The sequence below is a fragment of the Apteryx mantelli genome, chromosome 1 (assembly GCF_036417845.1).
Source record: "Apteryx mantelli isolate bAptMan1 chromosome 1, bAptMan1.hap1, whole genome shotgun sequence".
In the NCBI taxonomy this organism is placed as follows: Eukaryota; Metazoa; Chordata; class Aves; order Apterygiformes; family Apterygidae; genus Apteryx; species Apteryx mantelli.
Window position 1 is genome coordinate 159,279,025 of NC_089978.1, and position 18,161 is coordinate 159,297,185.

General features: G+C 41.3%; 1 protein-coding gene across 1 annotated transcript; it reads right to left on the reverse strand.

The window, feature by feature from the left end:
• Nucleotides 1-3,935: 3,935 nt before the first annotated feature.
• LOC106488267 (protein mono-ADP-ribosyltransferase PARP12-like) lies at nucleotides 3,936-17,874 on the reverse strand. Its single transcript, XM_067308210.1, has 12 exons — nucleotides 17,558-17,874; nucleotides 16,589-16,724; nucleotides 15,224-15,518; nucleotides 14,089-14,187; nucleotides 12,852-12,975; nucleotides 11,393-11,588; nucleotides 10,650-10,770; nucleotides 9,074-9,170; nucleotides 7,997-8,078; nucleotides 6,528-6,658; nucleotides 5,670-5,821; nucleotides 3,936-4,825 (listed from the first exon to the last, which is right to left on the reverse strand). Exons 1-12 carry the CDS (start codon nucleotides 17,872-17,874, stop codon nucleotides 4,527-4,529), a joined length of 2,049 nt encoding a protein of 682 aa, XP_067164311.1. The 3' UTR covers nucleotides 3,936-4,526.
• Nucleotides 17,875-18,161: the final 287 nt, after the last annotated feature.

Consider the following 18,161-nt stretch of genomic DNA (forward strand, 5'->3'; position numbering starts at 1 on the left):
TCTCAGGGTCCTTTTTTCTTTAGTTTTTTTATAAAAAGCAAAAATTCTTATGGAAACATAAGCATATGGAAGTGCTTTTCTGTTCTTTGTGAGAGCTGAGCTTCTGCTTGGTGACATGCTCTGCATGTTTCCTTAGGTAGAGCATCTCTCTTGGTGGTATGTGTGAAGAACTGCAGCAGTAGAAAGAGACAGACTGATCATTCTCATTGCAAGGAGATCTGGAAGGAGCCATCTGGTCACTGATGCCTAGCTATAGTTTCTCTCTAGGAAGCATCTTTAGCTGCCTTCTTCCCGCACGCTACCTTAACACTGACCAAATTACTGTCTTGCTTCTGGAAGATTGTGTTTTTTTTTTTTTCCTTTCATGGGATTTTTTTTTTTTTTTTAAACCAGAAAGTACAGGTAGTGGTGAAGTACTAACCTGGCAGTCATGGAACTGTTCCTGCTTCCACCGAGCAACTTTGAAATGCTAAACACAAGTGCCCCATTACAGACACACCGATTACATGAATTACTGATGGAGAGATGATTGTTATTTGAAAAGCAACTTACTGTATATATCCTAATTTCTACACACACATTCTCCATTTTTCCCCTCTTGAAAATACTATACTGACAGCTGATTTACTGTGCTGCTTGTACATGCAACTGCAGTAAAGCTGGATGGTCCTTGCCTAAAAACTTCCCACCTACCTGATAGAAGCAGAAAGCATTAGTTGCTTATTCTTGTCTTTCACTTCACAGTATGAAGTCAGCCATCAACAGCTTGTTTGTACCCTCAAAATTTTTTTACTATAGTACTTCCTTATTTGACTTAGCAGCTCTCTGAACAAATACTTCAAGTCTAAAAAAAGCTTGTGTCCTGCTTTCATATTCTTTTGTATGGACTGTTCTGCAGCTTATGTGAATGCTCTTTGTATCCTCATATTTATCCAAGAGAGTGAGTGCCACTAACTAGTAGAGTAGTTGAACAATTCACATTTCTGTGACTGAACAGAGCACCATCATTGCGAATGCTGTGTTGATGCCACTGGAAAAAAACAGCAGTGCAGTGGCTGAACTGTGCATCACATTTTGCAGGCTTGAAAACTGTGTTGAGATCCTTTCCCAGCTACTTCTAAGTTGAACACAGACAATGTATGTGCCTGTAAACTCACTTGAGCCTGAGGTAATGGTATTTTTTCAACTGTCCTGCAAAGTTTTCTAGTTGTATGCTCAACGAATGGGAGAGGGAGGCCAGAATGTAAAAAGTCTTAGTACCTATTTCGACCTGTCGATTTGTAGTGGTATGGGATAGAGGAACTAGTTTTGCAGCTGTAGGCCAAGCTGGATTTCTGGAAGTACACCATCTCTTCTTGGGAGTGCAGGCCAGTGAGACAACTAGGAATCAGACAGACAGAAGGACGGTAGCTATCCAGTAGTACAGGAAGGATCCCAAGCCATTCCTTCCTTTTAAACAATAGCTGCTGATAGAGTCACAGTCTTCTATTTTTACCAGAATACTTAATGATTTTAGCCCTCTCCCTGGCTGTGTAAGATACGCAATGTATCTAAAGAGCTGTGTTGAGGGAATGAATCTGCTCTAGTCCCAAGGAAGCACACACTGAGTGTCAAAAAAGGATGAGACACGAGACTGGCAGTAGCACTCCAAAACAGAAACTGGTAAGAGTGTGTTAATTACAGTGTGTTAGTGCATGTATATAACACAGTCCAGGCCTGATCCTGAGCAGAGCTGGTTTTAGAATTTGTAAAAGGTACAAAGTGAGCTTTATTTATAGCTGCAACACAAAAACATAACATTATGTCTTTAAGCACCAGTAGCATTTCAGGTACAGCATGCCTGTTTTAAAGAATAGCAGCTGATTCCAGGGAGGAACAAGGAAACTGGTTTAAAATAGTTTCTCTCCCCAGAAACAGTAAGTGTGTTGTCTTGCATTGCTGAGCTGTGGGTTTGTTTTAAGATTAGGCACGTCTGTGTTACAAAGGGGGTCTAATCATCCCCTGACAGATGATATGAAGGCTGTTTGATAAAGGAAAGTTTCTATTAAAAACATCTTCTGGGAATTTGCAATGATTACTGAAAGCTGTCAGTATAGAATGGTATTTTTAATGAGACTGCTGAGACAGAAAACCTTTACAGTTTTGTACTTTATAAATAGTATTCCTGGGAAAATGGAGTTGAGTGTTAGAAATGATTAAGCTTGGTGGCAAATCTGGCATTAAATTGCAGAATTTCCTCTGTATATGATATTTTGTGAAATGACCAACTTCTCATTTCCGTTTGTTAAATGATATTTCAGCCTTGGACACAGCTTGACTAATAACAGACTCTTCTGTGCATTTACAGTAGTAAATATGCTATAAGGATCTAAAGCTGACTTATGAGCTGATTATTTCACTGCTTCTTTCACATTGGCCCTGCTCTCTTTCTTCAGTTTGTAAAGGCTGATCAGTCTCTAAGATGTTTGCTCCCTGCACTGGTGGGTGCTGTGGCTGTGTTGACGGAGGTAGCGGGATTTCCTCAATTGCTACAGTCTTTGCAAGTGAAGATGGATCTGTAACCAGGCCTGAAACAGTAAGTGCAAGAGGGCTGTTAGGAGCCTGTCCACTGGTAAAAAGTAAAAAGCAGCTATAATCTTTCTGGCCCTTTGCCTGTCATTCCTCCTGGATTTTGTTCTCAAAGAAGAAATCCAAGTAAGCAGCATTTCTGCAACTGCCACCTCTCCTTCAGCTCAAAGGCAGCTCTAAGCAATGGGTTTGAACAAGCAAACGTGGGTGCAAGTCCTCTCCAACCTGAAGAGCACTGAGCACGCTATGTAGCTGGTAAGTGTGATCCACCTAAGTTCCTCTTCCCCACTGCAGTTCAAGTATTAAACGGACTTTAGTTCAGTTTTTATTTATTTGAACATACCAACACTTAAGCTAGAGGTATGCTATCAGAATTCTCCTTTCCCATATTGATGAACATGTAGAGTTTCTGCCAAAACAGAAACTCTTATTCTGGAGGAGTAGTTCAATCTTTTATACATAACATTGTCCTGTTCTATGAATGTATTAAAAATAAAAGATTAGTAGGACACGCAAACTATTTTAAGAGAAAGAATACAGTCAACTTGCTTTTCCATGGGCTATGTTTTACTGGGTATAAGCATGAATAAGAGTATTTAATTTAGGTATTATGCTGTTACTTTTACAGTTCATAAAAAAGGAATTCTGCACAGCCTCATTCCAGCTACTCATGGCTAAGCTCATGGTTCACAGTGTTGAAGCAATAAAAAGTTACTCAGTGTAGATCTGTCAATCAGTTAGCATTCAAGTAAATTAAAAATAAGTGCCTCTAGAATTCAGGTGGAAATGAGCTTTTCTTGGCCTACATGAAGTATTCTTACCTTATATCTTACCACTTCTGTGGTAAGCTATAGCTTACAAGTATTCATTTAGAAGCATTAAAGCAGTGATAAATGTAGGTGTGCATTCCCAGTTAAGCACTTTTTCCTCTGCAAGGAACTCCAAAGACACCTTGATTATACAGGTAACCAATGTGTCTCCTGCAACCAAAGGGGTACTGGCAGTACATCTAATGAGATTCAGACAGACATTCACTATATGAAAACAATAATGATACTGCTGGGAAACAGGGCATTGCTAATCAAGAAGTGCAAGCACTACTTTTCATCACTGTTAAGCATGACATTCTTTAAATGACAGAGTGATTTGCCTGTTCTTCTCTCCACCACCCCCCAAAAAGTACACTCATTTGTAGGCACAGTGGAAGTCACAAAAAATTTGTGTTTTCACAGACCTAAAGTACAACATTTACCTGGTAGAGTAAATCAGCTGTTTGAATACAACATCACAAAGCAATCCTTGCTCTGCTTCATGGCTTCAGAACCCATTTTAAATGAGAAAATGAGCAAGTAAAAATAAGTCTCTGGTCCTTTTCAACAAACAAGGTTTAATTTTTTGAGGCTCTGCTGGTGAAAAATAAGTAAGGACAGATCACAGTGTTGCTAAGAATCTATGCAATGAGTTGAGTACAGAGAAAGAGATTGTACAGTCTCATTTGCAATTACCTATATTGTCTACTGTTATTGTAGACACTGATTATTAAAAATGGTTTATCAAATTTTGAGTTAAAAGATAAACATGTAGAAGGCAACAGCCTCTAAACAATCATTACATGTTAAGATCTATCCTGAAACAATTGTAACTAAATATTATTTTAAAAGACAATCTTAACAGTTAGTTATAGTAAATCTTCATGTTACAACAACCCATCTAGTAAATGTATAAAAGCCTCAGAACTCTAGTACTGTGGGGAAACACTATCCCTCCTAAAGAATTCTTAAAATGCTGTCTGTCTTATTCTAAAAAATACTTTTGTGTCTTTTTACCCCATTTACTATTGCACAGAAAGGCTAGAGAATAAATGCCTGAACATCCACTCATCCACCCAAGCACACTTTTTCTAAAATTCACTCTTTTCAGTTAAGCCAACACTAAAAAAACTTTATACCAGCTAAATGTTATGATGATTGCTTGTGCTGCCATAGCATTTCTGCCAATATCTGGTCAATGTATTCTATGAGATACTCTGGATAAATCTGCTGCTTCTCAAAGATGACAAAAATTGAAGGGTTTGAAAGGCTATTCACACAGCTGTCATAGAAGCTGTTCTGGTTGTCCTTCAACGGAGGACGAACATAAGAAGAACTACCAAGAGTGAACTCCCCTACCAATACCCGTGCCAGAAACATGGTCTTGATGTGCAAGTCTTCCCTGCAGTAGTTGTCAGAATAAGATGCATCTCTTGCAAAATAGCTTCCTGTAGAGGAGACACCATGACAGAGTTGGTAAGAGACCAAATTGCAAGGAAGGAAGGGATACAATAAAAAAATCAAATTCATTACCAAAAGCCATGAAGCAATTCATGAACAGTCTTTACAAAGCCTTCAGTTGTGCTGTACATCCTTCTTGGTGAAAATTACCATTAGGCATTACCTACACTTTCATTTTTCACAGTACCCAGATTAAAAAGCCACACAGGTGATGTTTCAAGCATTACCGTTTTCCTTAAAAGATCACCTCCAGACCCCAGACTTCCATTATCCCCCATATCACCCAACTTCCTCTCCTGAGAGAGGCTACTAATGTCCATTAGGACACTTCTGAGATTTACTAGGTATTCAGTTGGATGGGTAGAAAGTCAATCAGTCAGTCAGTCTCATGTCTGTTCTACTTGGTATGTTGATCCTTTCCTGTACACAGGAAAGTGGGAAGGAATATAATTTACTAACAAGACAAAAAAAATCCTTTAAACAGGACAGCATTTACACTCATAGCAAAAAGCAAAAAATGCCATCATTTCCCTCTGTGGGAGCTGGGAGAAACTGGAACAGAACCATGTCTGGACTCTAGGGGAAATGCTCCCTAGAACTGGCCTCTCATAAGCTTGTCTTTTCTTGCAAGGAGTGAAACACAGGCACCAAGGCCATAAGTATGCCTTAGCTCCAAATTAACACTGCCAAAGGCAGATACGTTGTCCACATCGTTGTACAGATCTGTACTCAGCCCCAGACTGAATGCCTTCTTTCCAGCTTTATACCTCTGCAGTAGCTAGTGAGAATTTTTAGCAAGTCTAAGGTTAATGAAAAAGCTTCAAAAACAACCTTTGCCATAAACTGTCCCATGAAGGCCACAGATCCTCCAGTCAAAGTTTTGCTGGCAGATGGCATCAATGTGTTTTTTACTTGTCCCATGAAATAAAAATCTCTCATCTACAGCTTTCCCACCATTGCTCTTCTGCATTTGCTCCTTTTGCCTGCAATGAAAAGGACCATCACTATAGTTCCACAGTGGCTGTATCCAAACAAGTTCCAGTGATACCACCAGCACTCAGAGGCAATTTTACCCAAAGGGTACATTCTAAAAATTCTTACATTAAGGCCTAAGCTTTGTGTGTACAGGGCACCTTGCTGTCCAGGTAGGCACATACATGCTTTCATTATATACAAATGTCTCCAGCTATTTAACAGTAAAAATGTTATGTTCTTTTCACTACCTGGGGGGAGAGGGGAGGCAGGAGCTTATTATTAATTTTTCCCCTAAACACAGAAATTCACACTGAGATTTTCCTTCAGTTAATTTTGAGGGCTGTTTCATTTTTGACCAACTACTACCTGTGTTTGTGCCAGATGTGACTGATTCCCAGTTCATAGCTTCTGCAGAAGGAAGCTGTCCTGGACACAGGCTTGGCAGAGGTCAGAGGCGTTTGCTAAGGAGCAGGGATTCCTCCCACAGAGCTTGTCTGATAGTCTAAGCTCTCTGCCTTAGGACTGAGTGAGTCCTGTTTTAGCCAGCACCTCTTTACCCACATGTTGATCCTGGCTAGGTATTTCAGAGGGGTGAGAGGAAGCAGATTCTGAAATACAGCTGCATTTCAGAAATGTGTGTGGCTATGTTTAGCGTATAGCTAATTGCAGAAACAAAATTCATGAGCACATACCAGAGCAGGATTTTATACATACCACTGATACAGTTCCCAGAGAGATGGGTTCTGAACTCTATGAATCCCTTGAATGATTGTTTTGGGCATCGTGCGCTGAAAGTCTACCTGGACTTTCTTGTATTCGTCAGAAGAACTATCAAGCTTAATCAGCTGTAAGGAAGAAGATTAAAAAGCCACTCATCTTTTACCCAGTCGTAACAAAACCACCCTATCTAGTTTACTACTCAGACCTTCAAAATGTTTTCTGTGAAGCAGAGATATGAGCAGCAAAAATACTCTTGGAAAGAAGCAGATTAGAGGTCCCTGCTCTCCTGAATGTGAGCTCTTAGCTAGGGAACATGAACTCCTGGTAGCTAAGGCACCCAGGTTGCTCTTCCACAGGACATTAAAAGAGCTGGATGCTTTTCCACAGCTAGTCCTTTTTACTATTTGGGAAAAAAATGCATTTGCATGCATCTCTGGAACAGTATCTAAATACATAGAAGAAATCAGTACAGAAATAAAATAAAAAAAGAATTAAGAATTTAAGTTGTAGCAAATCAGAGGGTACCTCTTTACCCATGCTCTTTAAATCTTTATAGTTTATGCCCCCTATAGCCAGCAAACATGTAAGCTGCACTGCCTGACGTGTTTTGAAATAAATTGAAAAGGATCTATTTGATCAAACCAACCATTTTAGGGAAGGGCAGGGGCACACTGCAGAAGATCAAATCCTTACATGACAGTCCTGAAAGCAAGCAAAGTTTTCTACTTGTATGCTTCCCCTGGAAACATGAAGAATATCAACATTATCCTTCCCTATTTTTAATGACAACTTCTTGAGGCCTTACACTAAGCTTTTCAGGTTGGTTATTTTCAAGCTTCATACAAGAACATTTCTTCTGCAGGCAAAATTACTACAGTTGATAGCAACGTTGGTTGAGGCAGGCCAGCAAAGGTAAACTGTGCAGATATAGCTGGGTGTATGGCTGAGCTAAACAAGCTCATGCCTCTGGAGTTAATGCTAACATCCTGATCCCAACCTGAGCGTTGCTGATTTCAGCAATGCCCTATTGACATACAAAAGTTTGCTTACACACAGCTCAGGGACTGACTACCCTGCAATTTAAGAGGCATGATTTCTCTCTGATGCTTCAGAAGAGGTTGCACTTTAAAGCTAGTATCTTGGGCATCAGTAGCAGTCCTGCTCATACAGCATAAGCTACAGGCAAATCTGCCAAGGACGAGGATAAACACCTGGCAGTGAAAGCCAGTGCTGCCATGGTTGGAATGCCATCATTTGTTAGTTTAAACTTGGTTCCAGTTTCACCTCTAGATCTTCCAAGTATGGTATCAGGCTCAAATTTACCAGTGCCTCTGCATTATGTTACATAAGAAACAGCCATCTACAAAGACACAAAAACCACTGAACTTGTGGTGCAAGGGAATTATACATGAGAAAAGATGGAGAGGAAAAAAAAACAAAAACAAAAACAAAAAGCACCAAACCTTGAATCCCAACTCAGGCAGGGCAGATTTGTCCCAGTGAGCTGGAACGCTGGTACTTTCTTCTTCTGAATGTTTAAAGCCCCTATGCATTACAAGACATTCCAAATAAGTCATTAAAACAAAACAAAACACAATCCTTAAATTTTATGTACAAATAATGCAAAACATTTTTACCAAGTTTAGGGAGACTATGGACTACTGGATGTATTCAGAAACATTTCAAAATTGTCTTTCAGTTCAGTACAGGAAAATATTTGTTCTAAATCATTATGTCAAGACTTATGGCAGCAAGTGAGATGCCAGATGAGCAAAAAATTTAGTTATACATTGAATTAATCATGAAACTAGTTCTCTTATTGCAGAAAGTCAAATGTGTACATAAAAGCCCTGCTACACCAGAACTAGTGCATCACTATTGTAGGAGTATGTCAGAAACAGGACAGCTACAGCCTTCCTCCCTACTTCCACATCAATTGTAGTAAGTGCTTTTAGTTGCTGTTTTCAGTGTGTTGTTTAAACATTATGTGCTGCAAGAGAACATGTAAAAAAAGTTGGACGTTACGCGCAATTTTATAAAACTTCCCTTTGCAGACATTCACCTTTTACTCCACCTGTACCAACCACTTCTCTCCTCTCTGATTGTCTAGTTATTCTCAAAATAATTGTTTCTAAATTTGAACTTAGTTTTGAAAATTGCTACTCTCAGATGTCAAAGGGGGGTAGTGCGCATAAGTGCTACTGTTTCCATCTGTATCAGTTGCTCTAGTAAAATATAGCAGCTCCCTGTAACAATGCTACATGTTAAATTATCTTCCATGCTTCCAAACTCTCTGTGGCTAAGCTCAAACTTCCTCACTCTCGGTGCTCCTAAACTGCTTCAGGACTGTTTGCCATTCTGTAACACTGCCTTGACTAGACATTGTTGCAGAAAAGGTACGTCTCCTCCCCTTTCAGTTTCTTTTACCATTGCCTTAACAGCTGTGTTTTCACCTTAGTAACATCCTTTTTGCAAGACATTGAGTCCATGCATTCATAATGCACTAGATCCATCACCCAGAATGAGCAGTTGCAGTTTACCTCTTTCTTGTCTTTTCTACCTCTGTCTGGGAGACAAATTTAGGTCTTCTGCAAACCTCTCTTTCTGTTGTATAGCGAAGGTTTTTCTGAATCATGGCTGGGGGAGGGGAGAAAAAACAACAGAGACCAATCAGCAAGATGTTTTAGAAAGGCTTCACATTGCAGGGAAATTTGCCAGTAGGTTGCTTTGCCAAAACTGCTGAAAAAAAGGCACCAATCGTTTCTTCTTGCTACACCCCGGGAAGCCTGAGCCGCACCCATCTGAGCGGGATGTGGAACCCAGGGTCCTCAGTGTAGGTCATTGAGGAGGATTCCAATTTCAATTTTATTCTTTAACTTTATAAAGAATGATGGACACTGGTAGCTATGGAAATCTTCCCTTAATTGTTCCATCAGCCACCCTCAATCAAGAAGGATCATTGTAAAATAAACATCTACTTTTGCTCCATAGATTGCACCCCCATTTCTCAATGTGCAATCATTATCAAGATACTATCTTCTTGATTTATCTGTAGACTGCAAGCCATATAAATGCAACCTAAGAGTCATCACAGGACATTCTTCATTTTCATTGACCAGCAACAAAAACACATTATGGCAACCTCAATTTTAGGGGCATCAGATTGTGGATCTTGGATCCTCTGTAGCTATTGCCACATCATACTAGCAACTGAGAGTCAACAGCAGCCAGTAAAATGAGGCCTGATCTTCAGAGATGTATACAGAGGGGCAGAGCTCTTGGTATCACCAATCCTAGAGAGTGACTTTTGGAAGAAGTCTACATTGTGTGTTTTTGCATAAACAAAAAAAGCCCAAACTTCAGGAAAGGGATTAATTTATGACAAAGTTTTCTCTTCTAAATCCAATAAATTTCCCCAGCCTGTAGAGAAGATTCCAGCATTGCTTTAAATTGAATTACAAACATATCACATGCCCTTTATGCTCAGATTTTCTATGCAGAATGAGACAGTATTGGGCTACACTAAAATGACAGCCTAGGTAGATTGATTCCCAGCCACCGTTTCCCATGATCTCCAAAGAGGATACCTGAAAAGGCAGCAGTGCTAGAGAGAACAATTACACACTCTTAACAAATGGTTTAAATATCCTGAACTCTTGGGAAAGACACCTTCATATTTTGACACAGTCAAGGTGTTTCCTCAGCCTTACCAGATAGGCTGAGCTATGCAAAGAAACCAGCTGTAGAAATCTTGCAACGTGATTCAACAGGTTGACTTTGATTGTCCAGAACCCACAGTTTGCCTAAGAATTTGTTTTCCTGCTAGCTAGTGATTAAACCAGAGCAGAAGCTGGCTTGCCAAGTCTTCCAGAAGCTGAAAGTTTTGGAGGAATAAGTAAGTATGCCACCTTCCTTGTATGAACAGCTCTTATCCTGTGAATTTTGACAGGAACTCTGTCTCTGTAAGCATCTCAGACGAGAGTTCAATTTTTCTCTTGTATCTCCTGTAGTAATATAGTTTAAAACTACAAAAGACTGACTGGGGGCCGCGGAGGGGGCAAAAAGGGTATGGAAAGGGAGAGAAACAAAACAAAAAACAAAGCAAATGTAACATACCTCCAAAATTGAGTTCATATTCATGTTTTCCAGCTTTAAAGTTCAGCTTTGGAGAACCTTTGGCTATATAAGCTTTCTCCAGATCATCACTGGAGACAGTGGCAGCTGCATGATCCTTATCCTGTCAGGCCAAAACCAGAGAAGAAAGACTCTCCTGGTCTGTTACACACAAGCAAATTTAAGAACTAACAACTCTCATAAGGTAGCTGCAGTCTGTATCAGCCTTTGTGTATGACAGCGGCTCTGATACAAAGGCCATCTATTAAGCAGATGAGAACTAGGGAAGCTGTCCTTAAGACAAAGCAAGGAGTTTTATGAAGCCTAAACTTATGCTGCAAAGTTTATACAGTGACCACAGCATTAGAGGGCATGTATATTCACCAACTAGACCTTAGCAAAAAAGGCCCAAAGTACTACTGGAACCTTGAAAAGGAAGTTTTAGTTAGGAGCAGTGAAGAGAAAATAAAGTATTCATGTGATCCTATCTGACATGACTCACTGAAGAATTATCTGTCAGTAATGGTTGTGACTCACCAGTGAGCACTCTCCTATCTGAACCAGTCAAATTCACAGGGAAAACCTCTCATTAAGCCTCTAAAGTTCATCTGTACAGTATGTGTGGGAGGAAGGGAGGGAGGGGGTAACAAAAGAGGGGAGCATAGAAACAAACACTGTGCAGTTTTCAGTAGGTTCTGCAGTTATAACACAGTGAGTTGAAGGACTTCTCATTTCTCCACACTTACCTTTTTTCCATACTCCTGCCACAGACCATATTCATCTTTCCAGTACCAGATCCATTCTGTTGTAAGAATGAAGTGAGGAGGTTTGGTCACAGAAGAAGCTGTAGAAAGACGCCTAACCTTTGCAAACCCACAGCACATACTCCGAAAACAGATGCATGGCAAGACAGAGCCACTTTCAGTAACGCCATTACTAAATCTGTTTAAAAAATAAAAATAAAGTTAGCTCCAAGGCCCCCACAAATCTCCAAATTAAGTCAACATCACTCAAGAGCAAAATGCAAACCATTTCCACAACAATCCCAATTCTGACTCGCTTCTATTTGTACATATTTTGTCTTACAATATTATGTCTCACTTTGGTTCCATGTGCAGTAATCAGTATCAACTTATAATTTATGGAATTATGTAAGATGAACAGACACAATAGAAAATTTACACTCCCTTCTTCTCACTAACCAACTATATCCTGAAGGGAGCACTGCTGTAACTTAAGCATGGCTTCAAACAGCTTCTAACATAATACAAAGTAATTAAAAAGTATGGTGCAAAACCTGCCTCATTTTGGTTTTGCAGTTTTTAGTGCTTGCCCCACATGCACAACTAATGGAAACACGATGAATTGAACAAATTCTGAAAAAGAGCTACCCCAATAGCTTCATAGCTTTTAAAAACCTCTTGCTGCTTGTAAGAACAGCATTTCTGTCTTCCTTTCAGCCTGTCAGTCACTGATGGCAGACACCTCAACCAACCTCATATTCCATGTAGTAGAAGAGGACTAGGTAAATTTTCCAACATGGGACACAGCATATTGGTATGAGTCCCCTCCAATAAACCTTTGTGCTACGCGACCAAACCCCTTCAAGGTATTCCCATCTTCTCCATGGTTCTCTGGACACAAGAATATTTCTCTTTTCAGGTACAAAAGGTATTCTGTCAGTTCCACAACATGGACTGGAAGGGAGAGATGGAGGGGAAAAAAATCCCACGCTACCTTCACATCCTCCATATCGAAGGTGAAGCAGAAGGTTACTTCTAATGATGGGGACAAATTGTGTGCAGACAGTTCTAACCAAAGACAAATTCTCACAAGTATTTGTAATAAAATCATCATTCATTTGAAGTTTTCCAGCCATCCTTAGTGAGGATTCTGACTTCCTATGGTAGCACCAGGAGGAATTATTTGCACAGTTTTCAGAGCAAGGAATACTATGAGTGGACAGATCAACCCCCTGAAGTAACACAGAGGGTCCAATATGGACTCCAGACATGAATAATTCACAACGGATCAGATCTACAGCAAGAGTAGATAAGCAAAGTGAGGTTAGTAGAATATCAAATGAAGCTACTTATGTAATGACTGAAATGAGCCATAGCAATTTACAGCAGTAAGAGCCTGACCCAATATTACATGTCCAGAGGGCAAACTCCAAACATTATTAAGATTTATAGTAGCTTATACCTGGTTTTACTGGGGTCACAATATGCTTCTTCTATTTCTTCCATATTCTTCAAGTCTTTCCAGGTATTACCATCAGAGATTTGCCATTTGTATGGCAAGTGAAAATGAACTCTGATACACTTGTCTATAAAAGTAGGAGAAAGTAAGAGATGTATTATTTTTCCTTCTATGGAAAAAAAGGGAAGAACGCCTAGCTGGTGAAAGCATCAAATGCATGGTTATGGAAAGTGTTCACCTATGGAATCGTTGCAAACAGTAGTTCAGGTTTTTTGAGCTTAGGGAAAAGTTCAATTTCTTTACCAACTAGATTATCTTTGTGCATCAAAATTGTTAGCAAGAGCTCAGTTGTAAAGGACTTTTTTTTTTTTTTTTATGCTTGATATAGAAGACAAAAAATTTACAATGGATCGAGATTGCAAGCTCATACAAGGCTCGTATTTCATAAAAAGAATAGAGTAGACTCAAGTTAAATTTCTATGCTTAATCACTTAGCTCCCCCCCAAGTGGTATTACTGAAGAAAGCAGTGCTCAGTTTTAGGATAGGAGATAGCTCATTTAGAGACTTCAAGAAGCCAACAGGCTTAAGGGTCCAGGCCTCAAAAGTAACAACAGTAGCGCCAGCAGTAGCCCAGGTATTGCAGGGGTCACTCAGGAATCACTCGAAGTGGCAGTATGCAGAGCTCCTGAACTGACAGGAGTGAAGAAGCTAGTTTTCACTGGAGAGCAATAGGCAACACAACAACAGGAAAAGTCAAGGAGTTTGTACAAGAAGGTATGCAGTACTCCAGATCAGGTCAAGAACATTGAGAAGGAAAAGGATGACAAAAGGACACCCCAAGAACAAAATTAGCACAGCAGCATTTTCCCTGGACCAGTCAGAAGCTGTTTAAAGGAAGAGAGAGCTCAGACAGATGGAATGGAAGAGTGCTAGAAGAAACACGGGACAATGTGGAGTTTCCAGTATCTTCTGTAGTTATTTGGAAATAGGAGTCCTATCATTTGGCAATCCCTTACGTGAACCCAGTTGGAGCAGCCAATCTCCAACACAGGCCAATATTATACCTTTCAGAGGAAGACAGAACAGCTCCTTTGTTGAGTAAACCAAGTAGGTCAAACACTTTCTCTGCAGCACTCAAGATAAGTGTAAACTCTGAAGTTTCCACTTTCTGTGAGAAGTGTCTATCATTTTCTCTTTCTAAGAAAAGGAAGATTTAGACTTGCTATCATCACAACCTACCTTTAAAGACACAACGTTTGTACAGATGATATAAACAGATCTGTTCCGATTCGTCATCATTCATAGTTGAGGACTCTTGACTCGAGCTGTGTTTTCTCTCTAGAGGGTGAATTATAAGCCTTGTTAATATGCATTGTTTCAACAAGCCCCTCTAGATGAGCACGTATGGCTAGGGAAGATGCTTAGAAACAGAACTTGTAACTATGTAACCCAGATCAGCTCAGGAAAGACACTGAAGTCTTTGATAACCTTATATACACATAAGCCCTATGCCTTTATCCATCCTTTCCGAATATGACTTTCACATAAGTTCTAAATTCCTCAGATTCAGTTTATAGCTATTACCACAAGATAAGAAGGGAATCCAATGCCTTTGCATTTCTAGACAGACTTGAATTATCCAAGCGTTCCACAGAGCTGCTCATATTGATAGCTAAAAAATTCAGAGTCTCAAAATTTGATATTTCTGTAAATCAAAACACAGAGAAGGGAAGAAGGAATTGCTGGGAGAATTGCAAAGACAGACAAACATACACACACATTTGGATTTTCCATTCTGTTATCCTTTTCTTCCTGCTAAATTATACTTGACTGACAATTGTAAGGAAATTCAAAAGATAAGAATGAGCAAAATAGCATTACATTTCTGAGAAGTAACTAGGATTCTGCTCTGACTTCTTGTGCTAGACAATGGCTAGATTAAAAAAAAAAAAAAAAAAAAGGAAACCAGGAGAAAAAATAGTTTATAAACATACAAATAAATGCCACCTCTGTTCTTAAACAGTTCTCTACCCCTCTTTACATGTTTTCACCATGAAAAATCACAGGTCTCCCTATTTTCTGGTCCTGTTATGCTTTTCTAACCCAAGCTTTAAGATTTCTATAAACACTAAGCACTTTATTCCTCAGGCACCCATAATGCCTTGAAATCCTTTCCACCTGAATTTCTGAGACACAGTTTCTGTCAATGACTTGGGTGCAAGGTCCAGCCTAGAAGACATATCAAGTAGAAAATTCACTTTTCTTTTTCATTTTGACATCTGTGTTAAAACCACAGTTAATATAAATGTGTCTAAATGTTAAGTTCACTATACTGACTCCTCCTCTGACATTTTCAAAAAATGATGTGATTTACCTTTGCATGGTGAAGACTTGTCATCTTTTGTGTCATACATGTTCCTGGTGCCATTTCTTATGTCATACATGTTCCTGTAAGTGGAGGGTAGTTTCTCAATAATGTCTGAGCTCATTCCCTGTCTCTCCAGTTTCTCATAACATTCTGAATTTAAGAAGTCATGGGATCGCTTGCAGCTGCTGCCAAATCTGCATTGTCCCTGCAAGAAGTACTGGCAAATATGCAGTTTGGTGCAGATCTTTTTATACGTACAAGATCCATAAGGTCCATCACCTTTGTTATAATGCAAGCAGACCTTGGATAGGGAAAAAAAAGAATTTAAAGATTGAAGTATAATGTGCTCAAAATAGACTGCTTGAATTTAAGAGATTTTACATTTTTACAGTTGCAATTTCACATTTGCATTTAAAAGACTTATACATATTTCCTCATTTTCTTGTCTTCTAAATGATCACTTGATAGATTTTTCCTTTTCCCAACTAAGGTCTAGAAAGATATTTCATCAGACAAGAAGCAACTATCTTACAAACATTATCAAGCAACTGGGATTTTATTCTAGATCACATAAATGCAAGACAGTGAATTGTATTGTGGTACTATTCTAAACTCTCCACCCTTCTAGTTTTGGAATATGGATTTTTTTGACCTGAATTCAATAGGAAGAGAACAGAGGATACAGCTTTAAAGTTTTAGATTTGGATTATTCCAACCTGAATTGATTTACCCTTTCTTTTGAAAATCTTAATGGTAGTACTCTAAACTGAAGATTTAAATTATAGATTATTAAATACTAATATTGGTAGAGAATGATCTACAAAATACCAATATATGCAATACTATATATATACCAGAATGCCTTCAGAAGATTCAAAAGCTGCCAACCAATGCCTGTAGTTTCTTGAAAACTTCTGAGTGAACCACAGACAGAAGAAACATTTCTACTGCATAACACAAAGATATTTCCACTTTAAGTGACAATAAACCCAACGCCTATCAATTCACGATAAAGCTCTATCCCTTCACTGTAGTACAATCTGCAAAACTCGGACTGAAAAACAACACTGGAGCAGCAAGACTAATGCAGGGCAACGTCCACATACAAAGACTGTGAAGGGAAGAGGGTTTAAATTTACAATTTTCTTTTGCAAGCACTGTAGTACTTTACCCATTTTGTTCAATTAAACTGTTCACAGAAGTGAGACTAAGCAAAAGCAAAGCCTGCTGGCTCATGGCCTATGACCACGAACATTCCTCAGCATAGCGTTTGTCAACGCTATGTACGTATCTCCAGCTAATATCAAGCCTCTTCCACTTTGTCATGCTCATGGAAATACAGGGACCAGAAGTTGTTGCAGTGTTGCTTACCTCCGGTAAGAGCGAAGGGTCATTTTGAAGAAGAAGTTGGCGAAGTTCATCACCGTTTAAAATCTCAAGCCCATATTGTTTTAGCACACAGAGATTGTGCTCTGAGTAAAAGTTGTGAACAAACTTGCATTCTTTCCTGCAAGTTAGGATAGCCAAATGTAAAATTAACATAATAGATCAGCACAATTTTGCTATCCCATCTATATTACACTGAACAGTTTTAAAAAGCACACCAAATTAGCCAGTTTCAGAAGAAGTCTGTAGTGTTTCTTTATCAAGTAATTATGTGACTTGTCTCGCAGATTACATAATTACTCTGCAGATAATTGCCATGCTATTTCTAATTTACCGTCATTACAGCATTAGTGTAGCCTGGCAATATTGGCATTTTTGACCTGCAGCTCCTGGCAAAGTTACGCACAAGAAACAACACCACAAAGCCAGAGCACTGCCGCCCCCACAACCCGTATCAAAAACTTCGCTCCTAATCTTAGCGCAGCGCACATCACTGGGACGCGCCGCGGGCCGCAATGGGGCTGTGCGATGCTCTCGGCCTAGCAGATGCCCTTCAGGGAAGTGATACGAGCAGGGTGGTGGGTGAGGAAGGAAGCGTTGCAGCTGAAACAAGAGTTAGCGAAGCAACCTCTTGTATCTCTCCCCCTTGTGAAAAAAGAAATTTAAAAAAAAGGAGGGGAGAATATAAAATGCCTTCAGTGATGGCAGAGCAGAAGGAAGGCATTTACGCGCATCCCCTTCAGCGTCCACATAACGCACGACAACCCGCCGAGGACGAGCCCCTCACAGCCTACCCAAAACTCCGTCCTCCCCTGCCCTGGGGAGCTCCCAAGGGGAGCCACGCGGGGCCAAACCCCCCGCCGCCCTCTGCCTCGAGCGGCCGTTTAACGAACGCCGCCGAACGGCCACGAGGGCGCCGGTCCCGCGGCCCGCCCCGCCGCCCCCGCCCCTCACCCGGCCCGCTGGTTGCGGCAGACGCCCTTCAGGTGGTACTTGCAGAGGTGCAGCCGCCCGCACCGCCCCGTGCAGCCGGCGCCGTGCTCCGGGCACAGCCGCACAGCGCTGGTGGCCACCACCACCACCGCCGCCGCCGCCGCCGCCGCCCCCCGCGGCTCCGGCCGCCGCACCAGCGTGAAGCGCTGCGCGTCCCGCAGCACCGGCGCCAGCTGCTCCGGCCGGAGCTGGCCCGGCAGCCGCCGCTGCAGCTCGCCCTGCTCCAGGCAGCCGCCGCTGGAGCACAGCAGCCGCAGCGCCTGGCCCGCGAGCGCCATGCCGCCGCCGCCGCCGCCGCCGCGTCCCGGCCCGGCCCGGCCCGGCCCGGCCGCCCCCCGGCAGCTCCGCTCCGACACCTCCCTCGCGGCCGCGGCGGGGAAATGAAAGCGAAAGCGGCGGCGGCGGAGAAGGAGGCGCCCGGGGCCGCGCCGCGGAGGCGGCCTGGAGCCGCCCCGCCGCCAGGGGACGCGCTGGGCGGGCGCCGCCGCCGCCCCGGCCCCGGCCCCGGCCCCGGGCTGCCCGCCGGGCCAGAGGCTCCCGCCGCCCGCCGGGATGCTCCTGGAAA

Coding starts and splice junctions, on each gene's coding strand:
- LOC106488267 (XM_067308210.1), bottom strand. CDS start 17,874: ATGGCGCTCGCGGGCCAGGCGCTGCGGCTGCTGTGCTCCAGCGGCGGC. Junction 11,589..12,851: donor TGTGACCCCAGTAAAACCAG/GTATAAGCTACT, acceptor TTTTTTAAACAG/ATTTAGTAATGGCGTTACTG. Junction 4,826..5,669: donor TGGGACAGTTTATGGCAAAG/GTTGTTTTTGAA, acceptor TCTCCTCTACAG/GAAGCTATTTTGCAAGAGAT.